The sequence below is a fragment of the Carex rostrata genome, chromosome 22, assembly GCF_964058835.1.
Source record: "Carex rostrata chromosome 22, lpCarRost1.2, whole genome shotgun sequence".
Taxonomy (NCBI): Eukaryota; Viridiplantae; Streptophyta; class Magnoliopsida; order Poales; family Cyperaceae; genus Carex; species Carex rostrata.
Genome location: NC_135939.1, coordinates 7223412 through 7250556, shown reverse-complemented (window position 1 = coordinate 7250556; position 27145 = coordinate 7223412). Strand labels below are relative to the sequence as shown.

The following is a 27145-nucleotide window of genomic DNA, read 5'->3' as shown; positions in this document are numbered from 1 at the left end:
TTATTCAATCACCATAAAGATATTATTTTTCTAAGGGTGTACAATATATTTAAAAGAGTATTTTAATGTCACATGCTATATTGCATGGACTAAATGTTTTTCTGATATTTGGTATTTTAGTTTGATGGAAATGTTGTTTAATACTCAATTATGTTTACACATGTAATCTTATGATAAAAAAAGATTGTAAAAAGCTGAATTGGGAAAAAAAAAATGTACGATGGTGGGGGTGCAAATGGGGCTATACTAAACCAAAATTTATCTAACCGGTCTTCGATTGTGTAACACTCTATTGGATACTGATATGGACTGCTCATTTGTTTTTGCTTTTGTTTTGTTAATTCCAGGGCTGCATTGATGGAGTTAAGTAAACCAAATTTTATCTAACCGGTCTCCGATTATGGACTGCACATAATAATAATTTTATCAAAGAAAGTTATTACTATGGATGATGCCAAAATGTTCCAAAAGGAGATGCTTTTAACATCTCTGGAGTACGTAACAATATAAAAATCAACTTGCAATACTTCCTAAATACTTTCAAAATAATCTTACATCTACCCTATAGTTTAACAAACCAGATCAGAAACAATTCTGAATAATTCACAGATATTCACCAAAATCGTCAGCGACACTGTGTCGCTGTGTGTTCACCTAGCTTGCTGCCTCTCAAACTCCTGTACAAGCTCAGGATCCAAATTCTCCTCAGGCTCCCATGTTTTCTCCTTTAAATCAATCCATTTAACCAAATACTCTTTCTTCCCTCCATCTACCTCACGCCGCCCCACCACCGCCTCCGCCACCCCGTACTCCAACCCTTCTTCGTAATCTCTAACCAAATCCTCAGCCACCCATTCCGCCTTTACCCATTCCCTCTCCCCTCCATCCTTCCACTCCACTAAATACTCCCTGTACTTCCCTTCCCCTCTACCATCCACCACCTTCTCTACCTCTCCCCACTCAAACACCACCTTCTCCAGCTCAGCCGCTGCCTCCTCTAACCCCATTCTCCTCCCGAACGCCGCCGGGTTACCTTTTGGTGTCGCCACTAGAACCTCCTTTACCAAGTCCAACGGTGTTCGTCCCCTGCCATCTACTATATCTGAATCGGCACCAGCTTCCAACAATGCCTTCACTGCTAGCGGCCGACCATAACCAGCTGCCACATGGAGGGGAGTTAACCCTCCACCGGCTCGCTCGATCTTGTTCACATCAGCACCAACTTCAGCTAAAACTTTTATGCATTCTTCCGAGCCAAGACCTGCTGCGAAATGCAGAGCCGTACGGCCATCTGGATCCTCTGCATCGGGATCACGAGATATGGAATCATCGGAAAGAAGGCTTGAAAGAGCCGCGTCATCGGCCTTTTTAGCAGCAGTCCACCAGGGTGTTTCGTATTCCGCAACCAAATCTGCTGCAATGCCGTCAGCCGGGACCCATGATGGAGTGTGACCATCCTTCCATTCTATCAAGTACTCTGTTAAAATGTCAGTTGTAACAGAGCCATCGTCAGCAAATACGGGCGACCGCACAGTTCGTCGGCCAATTATGCGGTTAACCTCTCCATATGCGTCTTCCTCTTTGATTTCTTCGTTTTGCGTTACTTTCTGGGGCAATTGGTCTTGGAAGAAAGCAAAAGGCATGCGGAGGCGGAGGCGGAGGCGGAGGCGGTGATGATGCGGGAATGAGCGATAAGTAATGGAGATTTGGCGGGAGGAAGATGGGATTAGTGGGTTTGGTACATAGATTTTGAGACGAGAGAGGGAAGGGTTTATGAGCACTCCCTCCATTTGTGAGTCTGATTGTGAGGTTGAGAAGTGTGCATGGATGCTCGAATGAAGTTTGATTTCTGATAATACGAGCGGATAAGGATTTCTCAAAATTATTTTTCTTTTTGCACTGTTCTTTCAAAAGAATTCTCAACCTCAAGATGTTAGAATGAAATAGGCCCACAGGAGTTGCTAACAAAAAAGAAAAAAAGAAAAAGATAAGGTATGTGATACGTGTGGATGCCTGATAGGCTACATCATGAGGAAATCCTGAGGAGATATCCAGGCCCACAAATTGTTTGTTATTAGGTTGGGAGAAGATGTGAGGGCAGCTAATGGACAAAAGCCTTGTTCATGACCGGCTATTTGTATATTTGAAATTTGCGGGAAACAATGTTTCATTCAAGAAGCGTCTATCTCAGTTCTTTGAATTATCCCATGTATGATTAAATTTACATCAATGTGACAGCTATTTGTATATTTGAATCAGGCTTAACTAATTTAAGAGATGGACGCATTAATTAATTATGTATTTTCTATTCATTACACCAGAGTAATTGATCATCTTTCAATCTCATAAGCTAAAGATAATTTAATCAGAAGCACCATTTCTTTTGGCTGCCGAACATTAATTAAAAAACCCTTTTCTTTGTTATCAAACATTTGGGACCCAAAAGAACAGTTCAAACATGGCAGTCATGTTAGCGACTAATATGGAGAGATTCAAAATATATAAGCTACAGACACCAAAGCTACTATAGCATGCGAATTATTACATTGACGTACTAATGATTAAATCAAAGAAAATTACATGCATTCAGGAATTAATTAAAGGGTGGCAATGGCGTACAGGAAATTAAGAGCGATCATGTCGGTCTGACTGAGCCCATTTGCAAAGAACAAGGAGTTGAGCTGGGCTAGGCAAGCTAGCTGTACTTCACTATTGCCCGTGTTGACACCTTCCCATCGAGCCGGCCAAGCTCAACCGGGTATACGTAAGACAGTCCTCCAGTCTGCCGATTTGAAACATAAATATTGTGAGAACTGAAGTAAACCAATACCAAAATTACTAAAAACAAATTTAAATTTCTAAACCATCAAAACATCATATGATATATGTATAGGAATATCTCGATGCATGATGATTAAGTAAAATATTTCATGTAGTTCAAGTTTCCAGAGTATGTTCAGTTCACTAATGGAGTTTGCAAAATGATGATAGTTCATAGTTGTAAAAATGGTAGTGAGAGCAACAAAGACAGAGACAGTACTGTACTTAATTAATAACCATGTAGTGAGAGCAACAAAGACAGAGATAGTACTGTTTAACATACCATACTGCATATATAAAAGATGTACTTTTACTGACCTGGACCTAAGAAGGGTGACTGACAATGGGGAGAGGAATAGTTCCGATGCCCATCGGACCTATTTTGGGTTCGATGAGCATATCTACCGTTCAATTATCACTGAGAATCAGTCTTTGATCTAGTTATAATTAAAAATAATATTGAAGGTTGATAAAAAAAACAAGTTTTATAAGAATATATATATTTTTTTGGCAACTTTTAGACATCCTTCATTCGATTTCAATTTATTTATTTATTTTTCTGAAATTTATGTATTTTCGGTCTGGTCCAAAATAAGACCGAGCGTCCAAGCACCCTAATTATATTCTCTCGTAACATATTCAAAGATGTACTAGAGTGCTAAGCCCAATATACTAATTTAGTAATATTTCAGTGATGAATTAAATATCTAAAACTGCTAAAATAATAATTCAAAATGCTATTTTGAAAACAGTGCAATGTTTTTGAAATGGAAGTCGGAGGTTTAGCCTATGATCAGCTTTTTTTCAAATCTCTGTTTATATTATAATGATTTTTTTAATTTGTGGATTTCGAGCTTCCATATGAAAGTCAAGTGTGAAGTGTCTTTGTCACTAGATCAAAAACTAATTCTCGAAGATAATACAATATTAGAACTTGAAAATGACTGAAATATCGGGAATGTGCAAAACATACTAATTTTAGAAGAAGAAAAAACAACGAAACAAAATATAACAAATTTAATTATTATCTGGAAATAGAAAATAAAAATAAAATTTTGAATGGAATAATGATTTTATAACAAATATGGTTGATATTATCTGATCCCCATCAAGCCAAGGGATCCAAATCACTTGTCGTTATGAGTGTAAACAGTGCGAGTGATATTTTTATTTTAAAGGTAAATATAGCGGATACTTTTGTAGATCCGAATTATTATTATTAATTTTTTGGAAATGAAGAACATATTCGAATTCGGAAATGAATAAATTTAATGATTTGTGAAAGGATATGACATTTGGTTCTTTTCAGAACGAAACGAAATGGGTAATATCTATCCGAATCTATTTTATTTTTCGAATATTTCTTATTCAAGCCATATATAAATGTTCTAAGTTCTTTTTAATTTTGGAAGCGTCTAATTGTCCACAGCCTTTTGTCCACCATTTATCCACAGCTTTGACTTGCGCGAATACTGTAAAATTACTTCTACATGCTGTATAATTATACAATATATCACATAAAATATACCAGTTAATCACAAAATATCCAGCAACTATTTGAAGTTGTCCCATGATAGTTAGAAAAAGATTGCAACTTGCACAACATGACAAAATAAATGTACTTTCAAATTGTACTTTCGAAAATTACAGTCATAGGAAGTTATTGGCAGTTAGAGTTAGTTATTAGCGGTTATTAGCAGCTATTGGCAGTTAGAGTTAATTATTAGCTTCCGCACTGGGTTGAATCTTGTATAATGTAAAATTGAATCTTGTATACTGTAAAATTGAATCTTGTATACTGTAAAATTAAATCTTGTATACAGTAAAATTTTCAATTGAATCTTACATATTGTAAAATTGAATCTTGTATACTGTAAAATTGAATCTTCTACACAGTAAAATTTACAATTGAATCTTGTATACTGTAAAATTGAATCAGCAGAACTGTAAAATTGAATATTGTATACAGTAGAAATTTCAATTGAATCTTGTATACTGTAAAATTGAATCTTGTATACAATAGAATTTTCAATTGAATCTTGTATATTGTAAAATTACAAGATGAATACTATAAAATTACAAGAAGAATACTGTAAAATTAACAGATCAATACTCCATATCACCTATCTATCATCTCTTTCCTCCAGATTTCCACAAGATGAATATTGTAAAATTACAAGATGAATACTATAAAATTAACAGGGGAAAAACTGTAAAATTAACAGATTAATACTCCATATCACCTCTCTATCATCTCTTTCCTCCAGATTTCCACAAGATGAATATTGTAAAATGACAAGATGAATACTGTAAAATTAACGGGGCAATACTATAACATTAACATATCAATACTCCATATCGCCTCTCTATCATCTCTTTCTTCCAGATTTTCACAAGATAAATACTGTAAAATGACAAGATGAATACTGTAAAATTAACGGGACAATACTGTAAAATTAACATATCAATACTCCATATCGCCTCTCTATCATCTATTTTCTCCATATTTCCACAAGATGAATACTGTAAAATGACAAGATGAATACTGTAAAATTAACGGGACGATACAGTAAAATTAACAGATCATCACTCCATATTGCCTCTCTATCATCTCTTTCCTCTAGATTTCATTTGAAATGCTAGATCTGTTACTACATACAACGAAAAACAACAAATTCACCAGAAATAACTTACTAGATTTGAATTTTGCCGTGCTCTTCAACAAAAACAACTTCTATTCGATTGCACTCCACGATTGAAGGTTCCATTGCGATCATGTATAAAAAACGAGATCGAGTCAGTAATCTCAATTAAAATCGACATTGCAAACGAAAAATGAATGACAGAAGCAAAATTTCAGTGACAAATTAGTAACATATCAATCTATACACTAAATCTGACAAATTTAAATATCAAAATCGCAAATCTAAATTGGAAAATCACAAAATCGTAACATTTCAGAAAGAAAATTTTCAAAATATCATAAATCTACAGAAAATTATAAGAATAAGTGTAACCTTGAGTATGTAGAGCTGGCCTTGGTGCGGATGTAGAGCCGGCCTTCGCTGTTGAGGATCTGAAGATCGTAGAGCAGGGAGTAGAGAAGCGATTGCGACCACTCCAGGCAGTACAGCTCTGACCAGTGCTAGTTGTGCGCGTTCATCCCGTCGGGGCGGGCGCCTCCCGCTCTCTTTTTCTTTTTCGGTCGATCGAGAAATCAAATTAAAAAAAACGAAAATAATGAAGGAGAGGAAGAACGGGAAGTTTATATGAGATAGTTACGGGAAGAAAAGGTTAAAAACAGTTTAGTGAGACCGAAGTCGTTAAAACTAAATGGATAAGACGTTGTGGACAGATAGTGGACAAAATCCAGTGGACATAAACCTTTTCTCTTTAGTATTACACGTGAGACTAATTTTCCGGTCTGAAGCAAATTCTCCTTTTCATTCGCTATTTTGTTGTCTTTCTTTTTTATTTCTTAATTACCTCTTATTTGTTCTCTTGCTACTCTTATGTTCATGGACATTTTTATTTTACTTTTTTTTTTTCTGATTTGTTTTCTTAATTTGTTTAAATTTTCTTGATTAGTATTTTTTTTTAAGTTTATATGACACATTTATTCGTTTCATATCTGTAGATTAACCGTTCCTCCGTATTCGTATCTATTTAAGAATGATTTAGTTTTAAATTTTAATACTTGCTTACTATTTGTATTCGTATTAATATCTACTTATTAAAAGACAAATAAGAATTTGTTGGGATCCATCTCACCTTTGAAAGAGTGGGATGTTGACATTATCCACATGGCCGACTCTAGTGCAGGATTTCCAGGACGACCGCTCCGGGCCTCAAGATCTAAGAGGCTAAAAAGAATAATTAGTTTGTATATATATTTATATATAAACAATTTATTTATATATATTAAAAATAAATATAATATTAGAGTTCAAATTTTGTATATATAAAGTGTTCAAACTTTTGTATAAATATGTATCATCTATTGGCATATCAATAACGAATGAGACTGGCTAATACGCTTCCATGAGTACTTCAACATCATATATTTATAAGTTGTTTTTGCATTTTAAAAGTCCAAATATTCGATCCAATCGTTCAACATGATATCTATATTAAAACGTGCTTGGAGATCAAATTTTTACATTATTTTGAATTAGCACGTATCTTAAAGCATAAATAATCATGCCTCCTCTGTCATCTCGAACCCCGACCGACTGAGAGTAAATCTGAGCTGTCCGTTTCAATTGTCTTGAGTTAGGTACCTGGGAGGATACAGATCCAGCTAAGAATGTTTTCTTTATGGCATCACAAGTTATATCTAGAGGATGCGGATTTCTATTATGGGAACTGCATCTAGGGGATGCGATCATTAATGGGATTCGTATCTCCTAGATGCAGCCTCATTTTTTTATTCAAATTTTCAATTTTGTCATAGGATACGAATGATTCCAAACTTTTGATATATTTTATTATAAATTAAATTGATTATTTTATTTTATGTTATTATTCACTGAAGATCCTAAAAAATTATTCGCCGATAACCTAAATTAATTTTTATTACAAAGAAGTCCAATTACATATATTATTTTATTTTATAGTTATTTTTCACATTAGAAATTTATTCGCCGATATCACTAAATTTATTTTTATTTCAAAGAAGTCCAATAACATATATATTATTGTATTTATTTTTTTTAATCATTTTTCTCCAAAGATCCTAAAAGTTTATTCGCCTATAGCCCTAAATTATTTTTTTATTGCAAAGAAGTCCAATTACATATATATTATTTTATTTTATGGTTATTTTTCACCGAAAATCCTAGAGGTTTGTTCGCCGATATCCCCAAATTTAGTTTTATTCTAAAGAAATCCAACAACATATATATTATTGTATTTTATTTTTTTTTATCATTTTTCTCCGAAGACCCTTAAACTTCTAGGGATATCGACAAATAGACTTCTAGGGTCTTCGGTAAAAAATAACTATAAAATAAAATAATATATATATCTAATTGGATTTTTTTGTAGTAAAAAATAATTTAGGGTTATCGGCGAATAAATTTTTAGAGTTTTTGGTGGATAATAACCATAAAATGAAATAATTAATTTGATTTATAATAAAAATATATCAAAAGTTTGGAATCATTCGTATCCTCTGACAAAATTGAAACAAAATTGAAAGTTTGAAAAAAAAAGATGGGGCTGCATCTAGGGGATACGGACTCCATTAATGGTTCGCATTCGCTAGATGCGGTCCCTAGAATAGGGATTAGCATTTTAGGGATGAGGCTATGTCAAAATTCAAAATTTTCAAAATTGATAGTTTTTTTTTTCTAGGATTATGGTATTTTTAAAAATTTCTGCCAAGATACCAAGGATCGATATGCTTGATAATTCAGAAGTTATTGCAGTAAATCAAGGTAACAGGATAATTACATTTTTTTTTAATTTTGACTTTGGATATGGGTTATGATATATTTTCACCTGTAATTGCAAAAATAGATTCACTTGATGTTCAAGGAAAGAAGGCTCAATCATACTATGGTTTATATTGGTTATGATTTATTTCTATATTTTAAATGTTATTTAAGAAAATTTTGAATTGATTGATAATTATTTGATTATGTCTTCATTTTTTTATATCATTTAAAGAATGTTATTTATCATTTAATATTTCATTTTATTTGAGATTTGTTTACAAAATAAGTCAAAAATAAATAAAAATATGCATATATATGTCATTTAAAGAATGATATTGACGTGTAGAGGTCAATTTAAAAATATTATTTGTCATTTAGTTCTTTTTTTTTATGAAAATATGTCATTTTGTATACGACTTTTTCTTCTTTTATAATATGTTTCCGTCGCAATGTACATGCATGATACTAGTATTAGTTCTTTGAATATTTTAATAAGTACAATTTATTTGTTTATCATGGTTTATTTTAATCATGATAAAGAGTGCATTTTAATAATTTTGTCTTTGTGCATGAATTGCAGGGAAGGCTGTTGTAGTAAAAAGAAAAGTTCATTGTTGATGTATATCTTCCCTTACTGCCACTGACTTCAGTGCGGAACTAAAAAAACTTTAATAGAGGAAGCTGAAAATCTGAAAATTAAAATGCGAGTGTAATTTGAACTCAAGATCTCTCATCTACAAAATAAAGTTTTAACCACTGAACTATAAATAAACATTTGATTATTATTGAGAGGATGAAATATATTGAAAGTTCTTAAAAAATGAATTTTAATTAAATTTCAATATATATAAGTATATAACTAAAACTTTAAAATTAAAGGGGTGACTTAGCCACATTTCCAATACACTGAGATCCGCCTTAGGAAGCTATACATTTTAGCTAGATAAACAAATATGAAATATGTTATAAATAATAAAATTATCCGACAGTCGTACTGATCAAGATAAAAAAAAAAAATACTGGAAATATATTTCATAATTTATATAAATTGTATATCAAATTTGATGAATTGACTGATCTTCTTTCAAGCAATTAATTTAAAATAGTTAATAGTAGTTCAATATTAATGATATATCGATTGTATATTTCTTTTTTCAAATTGCATCAAATTTATTACACAAATATGAACATTATGAAGAGTATAACTAGGGTGTTCTTAAGTTTATCAAACCCCTTGATGAACTCAAGTCTAAAATCAATCGAATTGGCTTCAAATGAAGAATCTGAACCGTTCAAATCCGACTACCTTACGAGTGATGTGTCTACATGTGAAAATTTTAATCATTCGAATTAATTTAGTATAGAGTCAAGCGATCAAAATTAGAAGGTTAATAAATTAATTTTAATGCATTAAAATTAATTTATTAACCTTCTAATTTTGACCACTTGACTCTATGCGAAATTAATTTTAAAATTAAATTTGTTTACATGTAGACGCATCACTCATAAGATAGACGGGTTTCAACGGTTCAAATTTGTCATTTGAAACTGATTCAATGAGCTTTAGACTTGAATTCACCAAAAGCCTTGATAAACTTTAGAACACCCTAGTTTTACTCATATTATGAATAACACTTGAAATTTATATTTCACGTAATTTTAATTGCTATCTTATCGAATATTCAATCCCGTTAAATATAGTAGAGTATTTGCTACTTGATATATATAATATATTCAAGTTCTTATAAGAAAGGCCAACTGGGTAAGCAGCATAGAAAAGTCAACCTGGCGCCTTCTGCCGTGAGTTGCCCGGTCTAATTAACCAAATAGGACTAGTTTCTAGTACACGTCAGACTCGTGATGAGCCAAGCTTGACCAGCTGACAAGTCCATTATGGCAGCAAATCAATTTCAATAAACAAGCCTCCAAAATTACACCAAATCAATTTCCCATACACACTCTAGCTACATGCATAACCTCCTGCCACATCCCCTGCTTAATTCAGACCCTCTATATAAGCCTAGTCCCACTATGCTTCATTAACTCCATCAAACAACCACACATACCTCAAACATCTAAATGGCAGCTCAAATCATTAACACCCACCGTGAAGGTGCCGATATCACCGGAGGAGATGCCGATTGCAAGAAGAAGTCTATTCAGATGCTCGAAGAGCTGGGTCTCCCGAAGGGCCTCTTTCCTCTTGAAAATATAGAAGAGTTCGGTTATAACAGAAATGCCGGTTTCATATGGTTCATTCAGAAGAAAAAGATAGAACATACTTTTAAGAAGATCAAGCAGGTGGTGTCATACGCAACCGAGGTGACGGCTTTTGTGGAGAAAGGGAAGGTGAAGATGATAACCGGGGTTAAAACTAAAGAACTATTTCTCTGGCTTTCTGTGGTTGAGGTTTACAATGAAGAGGCTTCTAAACAAAAGATTACATTCAAAACTGGTACCGGACTTTCTGACAGCTTTGATGTGTCTGCTTTTGAGATTTAAGTGTAATTGCTACCTGCTCTACCTTTTAGGTGCATTAAAAAAAGAATTCCAATTTATAATACTGGTTATTTATTCAAGCAATTTGTAATCTTTGATATTACTCTGTTACTGATTAAATGCTTGTTGTAAGAAAAATTAAACAATTCTTGAATATAAGATATAATTTTATGTTTTAATTAACTATCGGATGTCATTCTTGATGGAGAGGTGGTTCTGGTGAGGATAATCCAGTCTGGACTATAGAAAGACAAAGTTGCAATTTGAAGCTCAACAACAGAGAAATTCAACGGAGAAGCAATTAATTCATTTTCATGTGATTATGTTAAATACAATGATACATAATATATCATTAAGTTTTTTAATCACATCATGGAAACAATATAAAACTATAATCGAAAGCATTCACTTTGCTATTCCAGTTTCTTAATACTATCTATATACATATATCCAGTGTTTTAAAATGCGGTTTTGTTCATGCATGCGGAAGGCCACTGCATACCGCATATGCGGATTTTAAAATAAAAATTCACGTATATATATATATATATATATATATATATATATATATATATATTCATATATTTGAATTTATTTTTACATAATAACATAACCAACAATAATTTTTTGATTTTTTTTAATATAAATTTTAATTAAAATACAATCAAATTATCAAAACCGCATGGAAGACTGCATGGCCGCATATTTCAGTCCGCATGGCCGCATATTCAGACCGCATGGCCGCATATTCAGACCGCATGGCCGCATATTCGGACCGCATGGAAAAACCGCATGGGCATTCTGAGCACGGCTGCCGACCGCATACGCATATGCGGCCCATGTGGTCGCATTTTAAAACACTGCATATATCAATTGCACAAGTTATTAAAATGACGCCCGGGCTGATTATCTGGTTTCAATTTCAATTGCCAAAAGAAAATATTGTAGGGCTTGATATGAATTTCTCCAAAAACCTAGATTACTATATTAATTACAATTCTTATAGCTAATTTTTTCTCTTTTATGTTCTTTTTCTCAATTGAATTTAGCACATTTTAATGATCAATCCAATTATCCAAAGATAAGAGATATACACGCGTATCAATTAGATCAGCAATTTTAATACAACAAATTTTACAGTACAAATTTATTTCACCCAATGAAGTACCATTATAATATGTTTACAGGAAATTAATTACCACTCCAAATCAAAATGTAATTAACGAAAAGAAAATCCAAATCCTTCATAATTTTTTTAATTAATTTATTACTCAAGGAGCTCTCGGAAAGACCAGTGTCCATCTTAAACGTAACTTCTCTTTTGAACCCTCTTCAATGTAAACCTCAGCTATCAAAAACCAAATCAGCAGCTCTTTAGTTTTAACTCCACTTATTTTCTTCAGCTTTTCCTTCTCCACATAAGCTGTCACCTCAGAGGCATACGACACCACTTGCTTGATCTTCTTGAAAGTGCGTTCGGTTCTATCTTTTTCTTTTGAATGAACCATATATATAAAACCAACATTTCTATTATAACTGAACTCTTCTACATTTTCAAGAGAAATGAGGCCCTTTGGGAGGCTAAGCTCTTCCAGCAATTGAACCAACTTTTTCTTGCATTCTACATCTCCTTTTACAATTTCTGCACCGTTGCAGTTGACGTCGAAGTGTACATAGAACTATTCAGTGACGAAGCTATAGTCAATCAGAGATAGGCAGTTGTCTACTCCTAAATTTAAAAAAACAATTGTAATCTATTTATAATGGACTAATTGCCTATCTAATTCGTGAGTTTTGTATGATTTTGAGGTGTTGATTTGCGGTGGCTGTCGCTTTTTGAATTGAGGTGCTGTTTTGAAAATAAAATTAACAAAAGGAGATGGAGGAGACAAATATGATATGGGATGGGGCCACACTTACAACTTTAGTAAAATATCTTTGTACTTGTTTAAATTGAATGAGCCTAATTTACTGCTCATCTTTAATTGAAGCCTGCTATTGAAAATGCATCAATTGGACCTTTTCTTATTTACTATTTAATTATAGTTTTGTTTAAATTCAGTCGAATTTTGATTACTTTTTTTTTTGGACATTTCAATTAAAATTTGAAATTTCTTTTCATGTATTTAATTTAAGCACTTTAATATAAAATAGCTTTCTGGTTATTTTGTGTATGATTGTAATTATTATATTAATATACTTTATTAGTAAAATCTTTCATCCTTAATTTTTAAAAATAAGTTTTTGAATGTTAGCTTTAGTTATTATACTAAAGCAGGTTAATATACTAACTTACCTGCTGTAAGAACTTTACAGTATTGTGCATTATTAATTGCTTTCTCATTTTATTTACATATACATAAGTTATATTTCTAGATTTACATCAAGTTTTACAACACTTTGCTCAATTAAAATAATCACCATATCTTCACTATAAAAAAAAATATATCAAATTCAGACCATTGAATTTTGTACCCATCTTAATAAATAGTAAAAAAATTCAGAAAAATGTAAAATTTGGTCTCCAAGCACATATTAATATGGAGAACAAGATGAACGGTTCGGATCGACTATTTGAACTTTGAAAATAAAAATATGTTCATTTTACAAATAGGTCCTTATGTCCATAGAAGGCTTTGCCTTAAAATAATCACCATATCTTCACTAAAAAAAATAAAAAAATAAAATAATAATAAATCAATATGTTTTTTTCCTACCTCTAACAAAATTTTTGACTTCGCCACTCAAACTATTGCAGTATGGTTCATATCGTTTGTATGACCGAGTTGGTCAATTTTGCACTAACGAGACTAGCTAGGATTCCCTATTTTATTTTAATACTAATAAAGCTATATCATCATCATTATTTTTTTTTTATGTTGGTGTTCCTTACCGGTGGACCTTGGACAACATAATTTGTTACAAAACGAAAACAAAACACATTAATTGGCGCCATCTACGTACCGTGAATTGCACGGTTGACCAGCTGGCCGGGCAGAGGCAGTCGAATATGGGTAACTGTTTCAAGCCTCCAAATTACACCAAATCAATTCCTCATACACATTAATTCTACATGCATGACATCCACTCACATCCCCTACTTCAGAGCCTCTCTCTATATATAAGCCTAGCTACTCCCACTATATATGCAATCTTAATCATATTAACAACACTTCAATAACTCCATCCATAAAACAACCACACAGACCTCAAACATTTAAATGGCAACTCAAATCATTAACAACCACCGCGAAGGTGCCGATATCACCAGAGGAGACGCCGATTGCAAGAAGAAGTCTATTCAGATGCTCGAAGAGCTGGGCCTCCCGAAGGGCCTCTTTCCTCTTGAAAATATAGAAGAGTTCGGTTATAACAGAAATGCCGGTTTCATATGGTTCATTCAGAAGAAAAAGATTGAACATACTTTCAAGAAGATCAAGCAAGTGGTGTCGTACGCAACCGAGGTGACGGCTTTTGTGGAGAAAGGGAAGGTGAAGACGATAACTGGTGTTAAAACTAAAGAGCTATTTCTCTGGCTTTCTGTAGTTGAGGTTTACAATGAAGAGGCTTCTAAACAAAAGATTACATTCAAGACTGGTACTGGACTTTCTGACAGTTTTGATGCGTCTGCTTTTGAAATTTAAGTGTTTATACTTGCTACCTTGTAGCATTAAAGAAAGAACGTCGATTTACAATACTGGTAATTTTTTATAGCAATTTATAATCTTTGAGACTCATATGTTTCATTTCTCAATGAAATCGGGCTATGGTCTTATTTTTATTTTTATTTTTAAAAAAAAATGTAATCTTTGATATTACTCTGTTACTGAATAAATGCTTCTAAAACAACACTTGTTTAATATAAGTTATAATTTTTTGCTTTAACTATTAGATCGTATTCTTGAGGGAGATGTGGCTCTGGACAAAACAAAGACAAAGTAACAATAAGAACCGGAATAACAGAGAAATGAAACGGAGAAGCAATTTCATCTAAAAATAATAATTAATTAGAGCATGTTCACTTTCATGTGATTATGTTAAATGATACAGAATTAATCATCAAGTTTTTTAATCACATCATGATGGAGTTCTAACTCAGTTGAAAATTTCCGGGATTTGAATATTATGATTTGGAGACAATATAAAACACAGGACACGTCACACACATCTGTTATGCGTCTATGCAAACCTCATACAGTAATCAATATTAAAGCTCTATTCTTTTGGAGCAAGATAAGGTTTAAAGCTTATACAGGAGACGCAATACATTCAGCATTCCATAATGCTATATATGCTCTAGCAAGAAAAAAAAATATACAAACAGACAAAAAAACAGAACAAAATATTTATTTTCAGTTCTAGCAAGAAAAAGTAAATTTATATATATAAATGAATAATATGGTTTTGACATTTAGTATTGTGGCATTAGAATAATCATCACCATTTAATTTATCATCAGTTTGCTATTCTAGTTTCTTAATTGCAAACGAGTAATTAAAATGACGGTCGGGTTGATTATCGGGCTTCAATTTTAATTGCCAAAAGAAAAGAACCTAGATTACTATATTAATTACAAATTTTATAGCTAAATTTTTCTCAAATGAAATGAAATGGGTCCAACTTAATCTGCGATAATGGGTTTTAGACTGAACCCGTTTCGGGCACCGTATAATGGAATGCTATATCATTCTTTTCTTATTTTGTCCGAGGAAAGTAATTAAATCACCTGTCTTTGAATTTAGCACATTTTAATGATCAATGCAAAGAAAAGAGATACAACAACAGTTATTGTACCAAATTTTACAGGACAAATTTATTTCACCCAATTAATTAAGTACCAGCATAATATACAGGAACTTACCACTCCAAATCAAAATGTGACAAAAAAAAAAATCCAGATTCTTCACAATTTTAATCTATGCCATGAAAGCAGACACATCGAAGCTCTCGGAAAGACTGGTGCCCGTCTTAAACGTAACCTTCTCTTTCGAACCCTCCTCAATGTAAACCTCGACTACCGAAAGCCAGAACATCACCTCTTTAGTTTTAACCCCAGTTATTTTCTTCAGCTTCTCCTTCTCCACAAAAGCCGTCACCTCGGGGGCGTACGACACCACTTGCTTGATCTTCTTGAAAGTGTGTTCTATCTTTTTCTTTTGAAGGAACCATATAAAACCGACATTTCTATTATAACCGAACTCTTCTATGTTTTCGAGAGGAAAGAGACCCTTCGGTAGCCCCTGCTCTTCCAGGAATTGAACCGACATTTTCTTGCATTCTTCATCTCCTTTTATGATTACAGCACTATTGCGGTAGCTGTCGATAACTTTAGATGCCATTTTTAGGGGATGTAGTCTACTCGTTTAATGGTAAAAGTTGCTTTTGTTAATGGAGGATTTGAGGAATTGTGATGGGATTAGAAGAAAGAGAGGCTTGGGATCGATGTTTATATATTACTTGAGTGTACATGGAACTATTGCTATTGCAGTATGGATGGTTCATGTTGTTTGTTTGACCGAGTTGGTCAATTTTGCACTAATGAGAATAGGATTCGTTATTTTATTATTTACTATTATTATATATATATTTTTTTTTTATCTCTGTGTCCTTAACCGCTTGACGTGTGCTTAACGGTTGATCTTGGGCAACAGAATTTATTACAAAACGAAAACCAAATACATTAATTGGTGCCGTTTACAAATTAATTGCCCGGCCGGCCTGACCAGCTAAGAAGTCGATCCATTATGGTTATAACTGTTTCAATTAATTAACAAACCTCCAATATTACACCAAGTCAACTAATTCCCATACACAATCAACATGCATGACCTCTCATTCACATCCCCTACTTATTTAGATCCTCTCTATATAAGCCTACTGATCCCACTATGCAATCTTATTCATATTTATCAACAAAACTTCATTAACGTAACTCCATCAAACAACCACACAGATCTCAACCCTTAACGAGGTTGGTAATAAATCCAACATTATAAAGTTGTTGAAGTAAAATACAAGGTTGCACCTTAATATATTTCAAAGAATAATTTCATCGAACAGTTTGTGTGAATACACTAATACTCAACTAAATAGAGATATATGATAATTGAACGAAACAAAAAAAAACAAGCATAAGAAATATATAGGAGAAGATACAATATTTATATGGAAATTCTTTCAAGAGAAAACAGATACGAAGTTGGTCTATACATAGGGGTGTCAATAGCAACGGAAGACAGATATAGGTAAGATTTTTTTTCATAAACTGATTGGGTATGTGTACGAGTAAAGATTTTTTTCGTTATCTAAATGGGTAAATTCTATTCCATATCTGTTATCTGATTATGTAATTATAATATATATATAATATATGAGGAGGGATCAAGTTACAACAATTTTTGAGTTATTACAACCATTTTCTACATTTTCAAAGTCCAAATCGTCGATCCAAACCGTTAGATGTGATCTCTACAATAAAATGTAATTGGAGACCAAATTTTACATTTTTTGAATTTTTTTTACTATTTATTAAGATGGGTACAAAATTCAATGGTCTGAATTTGACTAGTTTTTGTACCCATCTTAATAAATAGTAAAAAAATTCTAAAAAATGTAAAATTTGGTCTCCAAGTACATTTTATTGTATAGATCACATCTAACGGTTTGGATCGACGATTTGGACTTTAAAAATGTAGAAAATAGTTATTTTATTATTTACAATATTATGTTTTTCTATGTCTGTGTTCCTTGACCGGCGACCGCCTGACGTCTGCTTAAGGGTTGACCTAGCTTGGACAGTTGGACAGCACAATTTATTACAAAATGAAAACCAAATACATTAATTGGCGCCGTTTACCGTAAATTGTACGATCTGACCAAATAGGACTAGTTTCTAGTACACGCCAAACTCGCGAGCCCACCCTGACCAGTTGAGAAGTCCATTATGGCTAACTGTTTCAATAAATTAACAAATTTAACCTCCAATATTACACCAAGTCAACTTCCCATAAACAAGCAACATGCATGACCCCTCATTCACATCTAGCTCCCACTTCAGACCCTCTCTATATAAGCCTACTCCGACTAAGCAATCTTATTCATATTTATCAGCAACACTTATTCATTAACATAACTCCATCAAACAACCACACATACGCACGTACCTCAAACATTTAAATGGCAGCTCAAATCATTAACACCCACCGTGAAGGTGCCGATGTCACCAAAGGAGATGCCGATTGCAAGAAGAAATCTATTCAGATGCTCGAAGAACTGGGCCTCCCGCAGGGCCTCTTTCCTCTTGAAAATATAGAAGAGTTTGGTTATAACAGAAATGCTAGTTTCATATGGTTCATTCAGAAGAAAAAGATAGAACATACTTTCAAGAAGATCAAGCAGGTGGTGTCTTACGCAACCGAGGTGACAGCTTTTGTGGAGAAAGGGAAGGTGAAGACGATAACCGGGGTTAAAACTAAAGAGCTATTTCTCTGGCTTTCTGTGGTTGAGGTTTACCTTGAAGAGGCTTCTAAACAGAAGATTACATTCAAGACTGGTACCGGACTTTCTGAGAGTTTTGATGTGTCTGCTTTTGAGATTTAAGTGTTCCTACTTGCTACCGTGTTTGCGTATTTAAAAAAGAATATCAATTATATTAAGAGTATTTATTTCTAGCAAGTTGTAATAATCTTCGATATTACTCTGGTACTGAATAAATGCTTATAAAGAAATAACTTGTTGAATAGTTTTATGTTTTAACTAATATTAGACGGCATTATTGATAGAGTTCTGGAGGAAATTTCATCTCAATTAAAACCTGAACCTGAACGACAGATAATTTTTTGCCTTCTCCAGAATTGGTTGTAATTTGTAAATTTTCATTTTTTGCTTTTGGCAAGTGCGCACACAAAAATTGTTTTTCCATATGTTTTGTTATTAATCTTTAACACTTTTCAACTGTAGATTGTTTGGATAAATTATAGGACTCAAGTTTGAATCTTCATACTTACCGCTTAGATCATTTAGATCGTCCGATTTGAAATACATAATTCTTATTTGTTTAGGATCAAAAAAGCCGATCAAGGGCCGAAAAACCAGTAAAAAGCCGACTAAAAAAACCGACTGGACCAAAAAACTCTATCAAGGGCCGAAAAACCTATAAAAAGCCGACTGGACCAAAAAACCTGTAAAGCCTATCAAGGGCCCCAAAGCTAATTTTAGCTTTATTTTGGGCTGAGACGCTAGTGTTCATATTAGACTTTGTTGTAAAAAATAATCAGTCAATTAGTTATTAGCGGTAACTAAATTGCTACAGTTTTTTTCGATTAATCAGTCAATTATTTTTTATTATGGCTGATTATTTTAAATTATTCTCGATTAATTGCTTGACGGTACTCTGTCCGTCCGATAACTGCATACTGTTATTTACAACACTGATATTTATTAGGTGAGGTTTTCTTAATTTTCGTAATCCGACAAAATTGGGGTACCTGGTTGCCGAAATTATTTATTCATAACATATTAAGCAAAATAAAAGCATACCCTCTTTTCTAGCCTATTTTAAAAAATATCCAGCCCGCTGAATTATTTAACGAGTTACAGAGCGAGACTCGCTGTATAATTCAACAGACTTAGTTTTTAAAATTTTGGATTTTTCCACTGGATTATTTAACCGTTTCATATAATATTTACATATATTAATGTTAGTGTGGTGAAAGAGTGCTTGACGTTCAATCTTTAGGTTTGAGTTTGATTATTGTTTCTAAATTTTATGGTTAGTTTATTTAATTTTTAGTAAAGAACAATTAAATTATATCTTGGTCGTGAATTGAATCTTGAACTCCTAAATGGAAGCAGAAAACACAAACCAACTAGATTACTACAACTGTACGAATAATTTCAATTTCTATAAATTATATGTAATAATACTTTGTATTTTTTTATATTTGAAGTAAAATAAATAATATTAAAAAACTATTACACTAAATATCATTGGCATAATAATTTTAGCATTAATAAAATTATATTGTGATTATAATATTATTTCAATAATTATATGAAGTACACTGTATAAATTTAGAGGAGGGTTTCAATCAGGAGTGAAAACGGAGCGGATACGGAACGGGTAGTGAAAAAATATATTTATATGACGGAGTACGCAGCCTTGTGATTCTCACTGCAAGTCAAGTGGCGTATGCAGTTCTCGGGTTGAACAAGTGGAAATTTGTTGCCAACCGCAACCCTCATGCTGTTGTCGACATGGCACATGCTTACTTGCAAAGTGACACCCATATATTATTTCTTGCAATAACTGGAAGGGGTTTGAAACCTTGTGTGTCACTATTTAAAGTGGATGAAGCAAATCCTCCTTGTCAGGTTGATTTGCGGATTGAGTCCATAGTGACTGCCAGCATCAATTTGGGTATGGCACCGCTCTTGTGGGACGTAGTATCTCTGGTGGAATCAGATGGGGTGGTGTTATTGCTCTGTCAGATGTGTGCTGAAAACTGGATTGTTGACTCCTATTTTTTATGGGTATTTAAGGTTGTCATCGAGGCAGGTGTTGGTGGTGAGGAGAAGGCAGCTCACCTGGTTCCCTTAAACAACATCGGTAAGCATGCTGTATTCATCAATAAAGTGTATGGAAGCCTCTCTGTCTCCACAGATGTCTTCCCTTGGATTAAGCCAAACTCGATATATTGCTACCAGGCTAATTCACTGAAAATGTAACATCCGGGAGGTCTTTGCTGCACATCCCTGGACCCAAACATCGCTTCACCTGGTTACTGTTATTGGCTAGATCCAGATGATAATATCCAATTCATCAATGAAGCCATTTTTGTCTTTCCAGCCTTTCAATCTCCAAGTCTAAGGGGTAGCAGCCCGTACCAGTAGGAAGAAAACTGTTCATGTCCCTTATAAGCATCAATACTACTTGGTGATATTTTTTAGCAGGATTTATGTAAGTTGAATGTCTTTATGTTTCCACGAAGAAACAATATGATTATTGTTCTAGCTCTTTTGTGACTTCGCTTTCCAGCTTAAGGTTGTTATTTTTTCTATTAAGGGAAGTAGTTTACCATTTATTAGTAGGTTAAGAGCTTTGGACTTATCAGCTCTTAATATAACTCAACAAAACTTATATTAGTTTATTAGTTTCTTGAATGAAACTGAGCTTAGCCCTTTTTACTCAAAAAAAAATAATATTGTTCTAGCTTGCTTAATAATATTGATTGATATTTCTAGTTGTAAAGATCATAGTAGGGACTTTGACTATTTCGGTGTTTGGTCCTGCACAGGGGTTTTAGAGTGTTAATTAAATATTAAAAGCCAAAGATAATCGTATGCTATATTGTTGAAGTTTGTTGTTTGATGTTAGAAGTGGGGAAAATTTTCTTTATATAGTTTTTGTTTTTCTAATATTCTTGATTTTGGGGTTATGTATGGCTTGTGTTGATTGGTGTTATTATTTTCAAATTAAACTGGTTCAAATGAGCTACTAATCCATTTGTTAGTACCCTGTCATGACATTTCCTATGATTCAGTAGAATTAGATATTCATGTTTTCATTAATTTTCATACTATTTTGTTAAATTAAAGGCTACACAAGCTTTGTACAGTTTTCCTTGTTTGGTAAAAAAATTATGGTAAAACTGGGATTTTCTGAGATTTGAAAACCTCACCCGTTTTCTGGAACAATATTTTTTTTAGAAGTCAGATATCAGGCATCAAAAGCTCATAAAAGCCTAATTCATTTTTTTTTAAATGTGGGAAAGCCCAACTAAAGGCTTGGCAGTCTGGCACTGAAATAGTATTCAAAATTTAAAAAAAAAAAATCTGGGACTATGTCAGATTAAGTTGAGTTGATCCAATGAAATCTAACCATATTTGGGAAAGCTTCTAATATTGCTATTGTATTTTTTTTTTTAATTTTGTGTTCGCTTTTTAGAGCACAGCAACATACCGGGGTAGTGATTTGCAAACGGGACGAGCCGGTCCAGTTCAAATCCGGTCGATCCATGGCTTTTCACGGTTCAGGGGTCTCTCGGTCTACAAGTTGGCACGGTCCGGGTTTGACAGGTTTAATTTGGAGAGATTGGTCCAAACCCATGCCATGGACCATGGTCCAGACCCACATATATTGGTCCGGTCCGTACGAATTTACACGTTACATCGAAAGGTTATAAATACTTCACGTTGGATCGATGTTTAGACATAACCAAATTTGTTTTGACAATCTTACAAAATTAGTAATTATTTACATGTTTATAACTTAATTTTGATGATCATCTTAACATAGTGGTTTGCTAACGGGTAGGGTACGGGTAACTCGGGTATACCCGGGTCGGGTAGTCGGGTAGGGCGGGTACGGGTAGGACGGGTAGTCGGGTAGACGGGTACGGGTAGGTCGGGTAGGTTTTTAAAAGAGTGTACCCTACCCGTTTCAAACCCGTGCCCGTCTCGGGTAACGGGTACGGGTACCTCGGGTACGGGTAGTCGGGTAGGGTACGGGTATTTTATTTTTTTTTTGGCTTTTTTGGTTTTTTAATATTGTTTTTTCTGTTTTTTAGTTTTTTTTTTCTGTTTTTAATACTATTTTTTTTGGCGGCAAAATAATTTTGAATTTAAAAAAAACGGGTAAACGGGTAAAGGTACACGGGTAAACGGGTAAAGTTGGTCGGGTAAACGGGTGCGGGTACGGGTAAAACGGGTGCGGGTTGGCGGGTTTCGGGTACGGGTAAGACGGGTACGGGTTGGGCAGGTTTTTTTTCCGAATCCTTGAGTCCGGTCCGTCTCAAACCCGTACCCGTTTACCCGCCTATACCCGGGCACGGGTACGGGTACCTCGGGTAACGGGTACGGGTCGGGTAAAACGGGTCATACCCGTTCGGGTTTTAGCAATTGTCTATCTTAACATATTCATTTGCTTTACAATGACAATTTTATCCTTTACATATTTTTAAAATTTTATACATCTGTCATGTTACTATTTCAGTCAACATTTACCAAGCAATACAGCAATTCTTCCGAATCTATAAAATATCTGGTTTTCCGGTCCCCCACTTTTCTACACAAGTGTAGTGTGTTAAGACTATTTTATAATTTCGTGATTTTTTTAAAAGTTCCATACATACAAAGAATTACAGTTGGAAAATTATTAGGTTCGCTAATTCTGTCCGACCCCACCAGCCAGTAGCCACCAGGACGACAAAGGAATTAAAAGAAGAAAAGCGACCGTTCCCATAAACACTTCTACTTACATTTACAGTTACAGGCTTACAGCACGAGGACCGCTCTGTTGGTCGAATTTTACCAATCATTTTTGTACAAATAACAACTCCGTAAAAAGTCGTAAAATAAGAACGTTGCGAGCTGTTGTTTTAAAAAAATGGGATAAAGATGAGCTCGCCGCCTTTTCCCCCCGATTAGACACCTTTCTCCATTTTCATGGCCTTGGGCCTACACCGCCTCTTCTCGGCCCAAACTTTAACCCTAACCTCTCGCAATTTCCTCCTCCGTTTCGTCTCCGCCGCCGCCGCCGCCGACAGCCGCATCCGCAACCGTTCGGCTCTCGCCACCCTCGCAGAGCCGATGTCTCAGCGCATCGGCAAAGCCACGCGCCAGGCTGGCGCTGCGTCTAAGGCGCGCGTCTATGCCGATGTCAACGTGGTGAGACCGGCTGAGTATTGGGATTACGAATCTCTCTCTGTCAATTGGGGGTATTGATTTAGTAACATCACTCTGTTAATTCAATTCTTCTGTTTGTATTTAATTATAGTGCATTGTTGATTGCTTCGTGTTAATGTAGCCTGATCGAAATCTGTTCTGCAGTGATCAGTTTGTTATTTGATGTTTCTTTCATGTGATTTTTTTCGTTGTTTTGTGTAAAGGGAACAAGACGACTATGAGGTGGTACGCAAGGTCGGGAGAGGGAAATACAGTGAGGTCTTTGAGGGGTTTCATCGCACTAACAATGAGAGATGTGTGATAAAGATTCTTAAACCTGTCAAGAAGAAAAAAGTACGCATTCAACAATATTTTCGTTTACTTCAAATATTAACTTTTAAGCATGCCAATATTCTACTACTAACCAGAATTCCAAATATGAATGGAACCTGAACCTGCAATCAGTACAACACATGATTGAAACACTGAACTGGCACATACCACTTCACATGGAATTGCTGATTACCTGCCTATTTGTTTGTTTTATTTTTTTTATCAAGTAAAGTCGACAGTGGTTAATTAGGCAAAATTGTGTTCTGTATGCACATTTGAGTGTTAATTGAGGCAACGTTTGTTAAATTGATCATAATTATCTAAATTCTATCAATGTGCATTAAGATTTTAATAGTTTCTTAAATTGAAGTTTTGACAATTCATGATGGCCATGTAAAATGATGCAACAGATAAAGAGGGAAATAAAGATTCTCCAAAACTTGTGTGGTGGTCCCAATATAGTTAAGCTACTCGACATAGTGAGAGACGAAGAATCAAAGACTCCAAGCCTCATATTTGAGCATGTCAACAACATGGATTTTAAACTTCTCTACCCTACCTTGTCTGACTTTGACATCAGATATTACATCCATGAATTGTTAAAGGTACACAATTTTTTTGTCTGGTTATTTAATCTGCTATAGTTTTGGGTTTAAAATACTGACAATCCTCTCATTTGCAATAAAGATATCACCAGGTTTATGTTAAATCAAGCATAAGATGGCTTTTCATATAACATAACCAGGTTTGTTTCATATATAGTTTAAATAGATTTGAACCAGACAGTTAAACGCATGGTTAAAGAAATAAGCTTCTATCAGAGTTAACTGCCACATTTTAAATTTTTTACAGAACATCTGTTTTCCCTCACACACGTCTACAAGTCAGTTGTTATTTTCAATATTCCAAAATAAGTTGTCTTCAACTGTTGAGTTTTTCAAGTTGCGAAAATATATACATTCTTGGGTTGACATTACAAAAATGTTTAGGCGCTGGAGTACTGCCATTCACAAGGGATAATGCACAGAGATGTGAAGCCACACAATGTCATGATAGATCATCAACAGCGCAAATTGAGGCTGATAGATTGGGGCCTGGCCGAGTTCTATCATCCGGGAAAGGAGTACAATGTTCGTGTTGCCTCTAGGTATCTTTTATTTGTTTTGATTCTTACTTTTGGGCGAATTAATTAGAGATACTGAAGGGTTGAGATTGGATCTTTTTAAATGACAATGTAGATATTTTAAGGGGCCAGAGCTGCTTGTGGATCTGCAAGATTACGATTACTCACTTGATTTGTGGAGCCTTGGCTGCATGTTTGCTGGCATGGTAAAACTGTTTATTCTTTGTAGTTTGTTACCATCTTTTAGAAGTCATCTGTACTGTTATGTAATCTTACTGTACGAGTAGCTTTCGGGTTGTGAGGATGATATTCTATTTGTGTTCTTCCGAGGGTTCTGTTTTATCTTATTATTCTGGGAATGTTTTTTTCAGTTTTCTGTGGCCTGTTGTTGTTATGATTATTTTATACCAAGTCCAAGTGAAGATAAATCATACTCGCAATATTATGGAAATTTGATTTACCACAAGGTTCTTTAGAGTCCAAAAGTTGAATGATATTTAACTTTGATTACTCTTCTTTGCTTCAACATGACAGATATTTCGGAAGGAACCATTCTTTCATGGACAAGATAATTATGACCAGTTAGTTAAAATAGCTAAGGTAGTTCTTTTGCTTTATTTGTAATTGTTTAAAAGGATAGAATTTTTTTTTTGTTATAATAGGGGCACTCAGTGCTCCTTCAGGTAATTGGTGCCCCAAGTAGCAAACAACTTCACTTTGCATTATTTCATAATCTGAAGCCCAGACAACAAATCTGAGCCATCTGTCATGATCATTGTCATGTGCAATTCTTGTCCAAAATTTGTAAAATTTTAATTTTTGTTGTGCAGAAGATAGAAAGTGAAAAAGAAGAACTAAAAGGAAATTAAAACATCAAAAGTCAGATTGCATTGAATAAATTTTAGTGCATAGGTTTGAAAAGCCTCCTGAGTTTTACAAAACCAAGATGTGCATAGCAATAGGCATATAGAACAAGCTTATTTTGGATTAGTTGTTCAGGCTTTAGATTTTAAGTTCTCATGCCAAACTAGAGCTGTGGCAACTTGGGGCACTGTAAAACAGAATGCTTCTTTCATATTCATACCATTGGGAGTATTGTGTATAGGTTACAACAATATACATGTTAATCTGAGGAGCAAATATCACAGGTTCTTGGGACAGATGAATTATTCAGTTACCTTCATAAATACAAGATCGAGCTTGACCCACAACTCGAGGCTCTTGTTGGGAGGTTAGACATGTTTAGTTTTGTTGTAAAAACACTATTTTCCATGAAATTATGTTAGTCTGAGGATTATGTTAAATTTTTATTGGCACAGGCATACAAAGAAACCATGGGGAAAATATATAAATTCTGACAACCAACATCTAGCTGTTCCAGAGGTAACATAATCTTTATAAATCTCATATTGTCATGTTAATTTATTCTTCAGAAAAATTATTATGAATGTCTTAATTTATGTCTTCGATAGGCAATTGATTTCTTGGGCAAGCTGTTAAGGTATGATCACCAGGAGAGACCAACTGCTAAAGAGGCAATGGTACTGATACTATATATTTTTTTTTGTACTTATTCATTTGTTTATTGTTCCACCCTTTTTGTGTATCTTTTTGTGCATCTTTTTACATGAGCTTGAATTAGACCTGCCTGTATGTAGTGTGACCCTTTTAGCCCCAAGTGCCAGTATGTAGTGTGACACTGTAACCCTTTGTTGGCCCAAGTGCCAGACTAAAAGGTGCTACTACTGTACACTAATGCACACTAAATTATCACAGGCTCACCCATACTTCAATCCTGTGAGAAATGCTGAAAGTAGCCGGGCCCGTGCTCGGTAGCTTCTCCGACCTTCAATTTTCAGCTGTGTTCGTCTTTTTTATATATTGTTTTTTTCCTTGTTTCATATTTCATTGAAGTGGTGAGAGTGTGTAACCTGTGTGAGCGTTTGTGATTTGTTAATTATTTTTTCAGAATGAGAATGACATTTTCTATTCCATTCAATCTGACAATTTGACAAGTTATGTTATGCAATAACTGAGGTTGGTTTTTAGCTTTGAAAATGCGTCCTATTTTAAATCTATACTAATTAGAAGTAACTTCTATTTCAAGGCTTGGATCGTCAATATCAGAATAGTATCACTATTCTTATTCTAAGCAGACTCAATCAGAAGTTGAGAATAATGCCGATTCAAATAACGACCTATATTTGTATTATTTTGAATCATATAATTCCGATAATATTTGTACTACTGTAATTAGAGAACAGAGTAG

At 34.0% G+C, this 27145-nt stretch overlaps 7 protein-coding genes across 7 annotated transcripts; 4 read left to right on the top strand and 3 right to left on the bottom strand.

The window, feature by feature from the left end:
* Positions 1–447: 447 nt before the first annotated feature.
* On the bottom strand, positions 448–1956 carry CAO (chloroplast signal recognition particle component (CAO)). Its single transcript, XM_078324170.1, has one exon. The coding sequence runs from the start codon at positions 1788–1790 to the stop codon at positions 651–653; it is 1140 nt and encodes a 379-aa protein (XP_078180296.1). The 5' UTR covers positions 1791–1956; the 3' UTR covers positions 448–650.
* An 8320-nt stretch (positions 1957–10276) lies between these two features.
* LOC144574076 (uncharacterized) lies at positions 10277–10884 on the top strand. The gene has a single exon (XM_078323925.1). The coding sequence runs from the start codon at positions 10338–10340 to the stop codon at positions 10758–10760; it is 423 nt and encodes a 140-aa protein (XP_078180051.1). The 5' UTR covers positions 10277–10337; the 3' UTR covers positions 10761–10884.
* Positions 10885–12028: 1144 nt separating this feature from the next.
* Positions 12029–13083, bottom strand: LOC144573901 (uncharacterized). The gene is made up of 2 exons (XM_078323682.1): positions 13054–13083; positions 12029–12436 (listed from the first exon to the last, which is right to left on the bottom strand). The coding sequence occupies exons 1-2, from the start codon at positions 13081–13083 to the stop codon at positions 12029–12031; spliced, it is 438 nt and encodes a 145-aa protein (XP_078179808.1).
* Positions 13084–13978: 895 nt separating this feature from the next.
* LOC144573900 (uncharacterized) lies at positions 13979–14401 on the top strand. Its single transcript, XM_078323681.1, has one exon. The coding sequence runs from the start codon at positions 13979–13981 to the stop codon at positions 14399–14401; it is 423 nt and encodes a 140-aa protein (XP_078179807.1).
* A 1272-nt stretch (positions 14402–15673) lies between these two features.
* LOC144573899 (uncharacterized) lies at positions 15674–16096 on the bottom strand. The gene has a single exon (XM_078323680.1). It carries the CDS (start codon positions 16094–16096, stop codon positions 15674–15676), a length of 423 nt encoding a protein of 140 aa, XP_078179806.1.
* A 1718-nt stretch (positions 16097–17814) lies between these two features.
* LOC144574126 (uncharacterized protein At5g01610-like) lies at positions 17815–18537 on the top strand. Its single transcript, XM_078323990.1, has one exon. It carries the CDS (start codon positions 17934–17936, stop codon positions 18354–18356), a length of 423 nt encoding a protein of 140 aa, XP_078180116.1. The 5' UTR covers positions 17815–17933; the 3' UTR covers positions 18357–18537.
* Positions 18538–23106: 4569 nt separating this feature from the next.
* LOC144573877 (casein kinase II subunit alpha-2-like) lies at positions 23107–26894 on the top strand. Its single transcript, XM_078323652.1, has 10 exons — positions 23107–23473; positions 23645–23774; positions 24164–24358; positions 24743–24900; positions 24992–25082; positions 25411–25476; positions 26025–26107; positions 26196–26259; positions 26349–26417; positions 26653–26894. The coding sequence occupies exons 1-10, from the start codon at positions 23202–23204 to the stop codon at positions 26710–26712; spliced, it is 1188 nt and encodes a 395-aa protein (XP_078179778.1). The 5' UTR covers positions 23107–23201; the 3' UTR covers positions 26713–26894.
* The last annotated feature ends 251 nt before the right edge of the window (positions 26895–27145 follow it).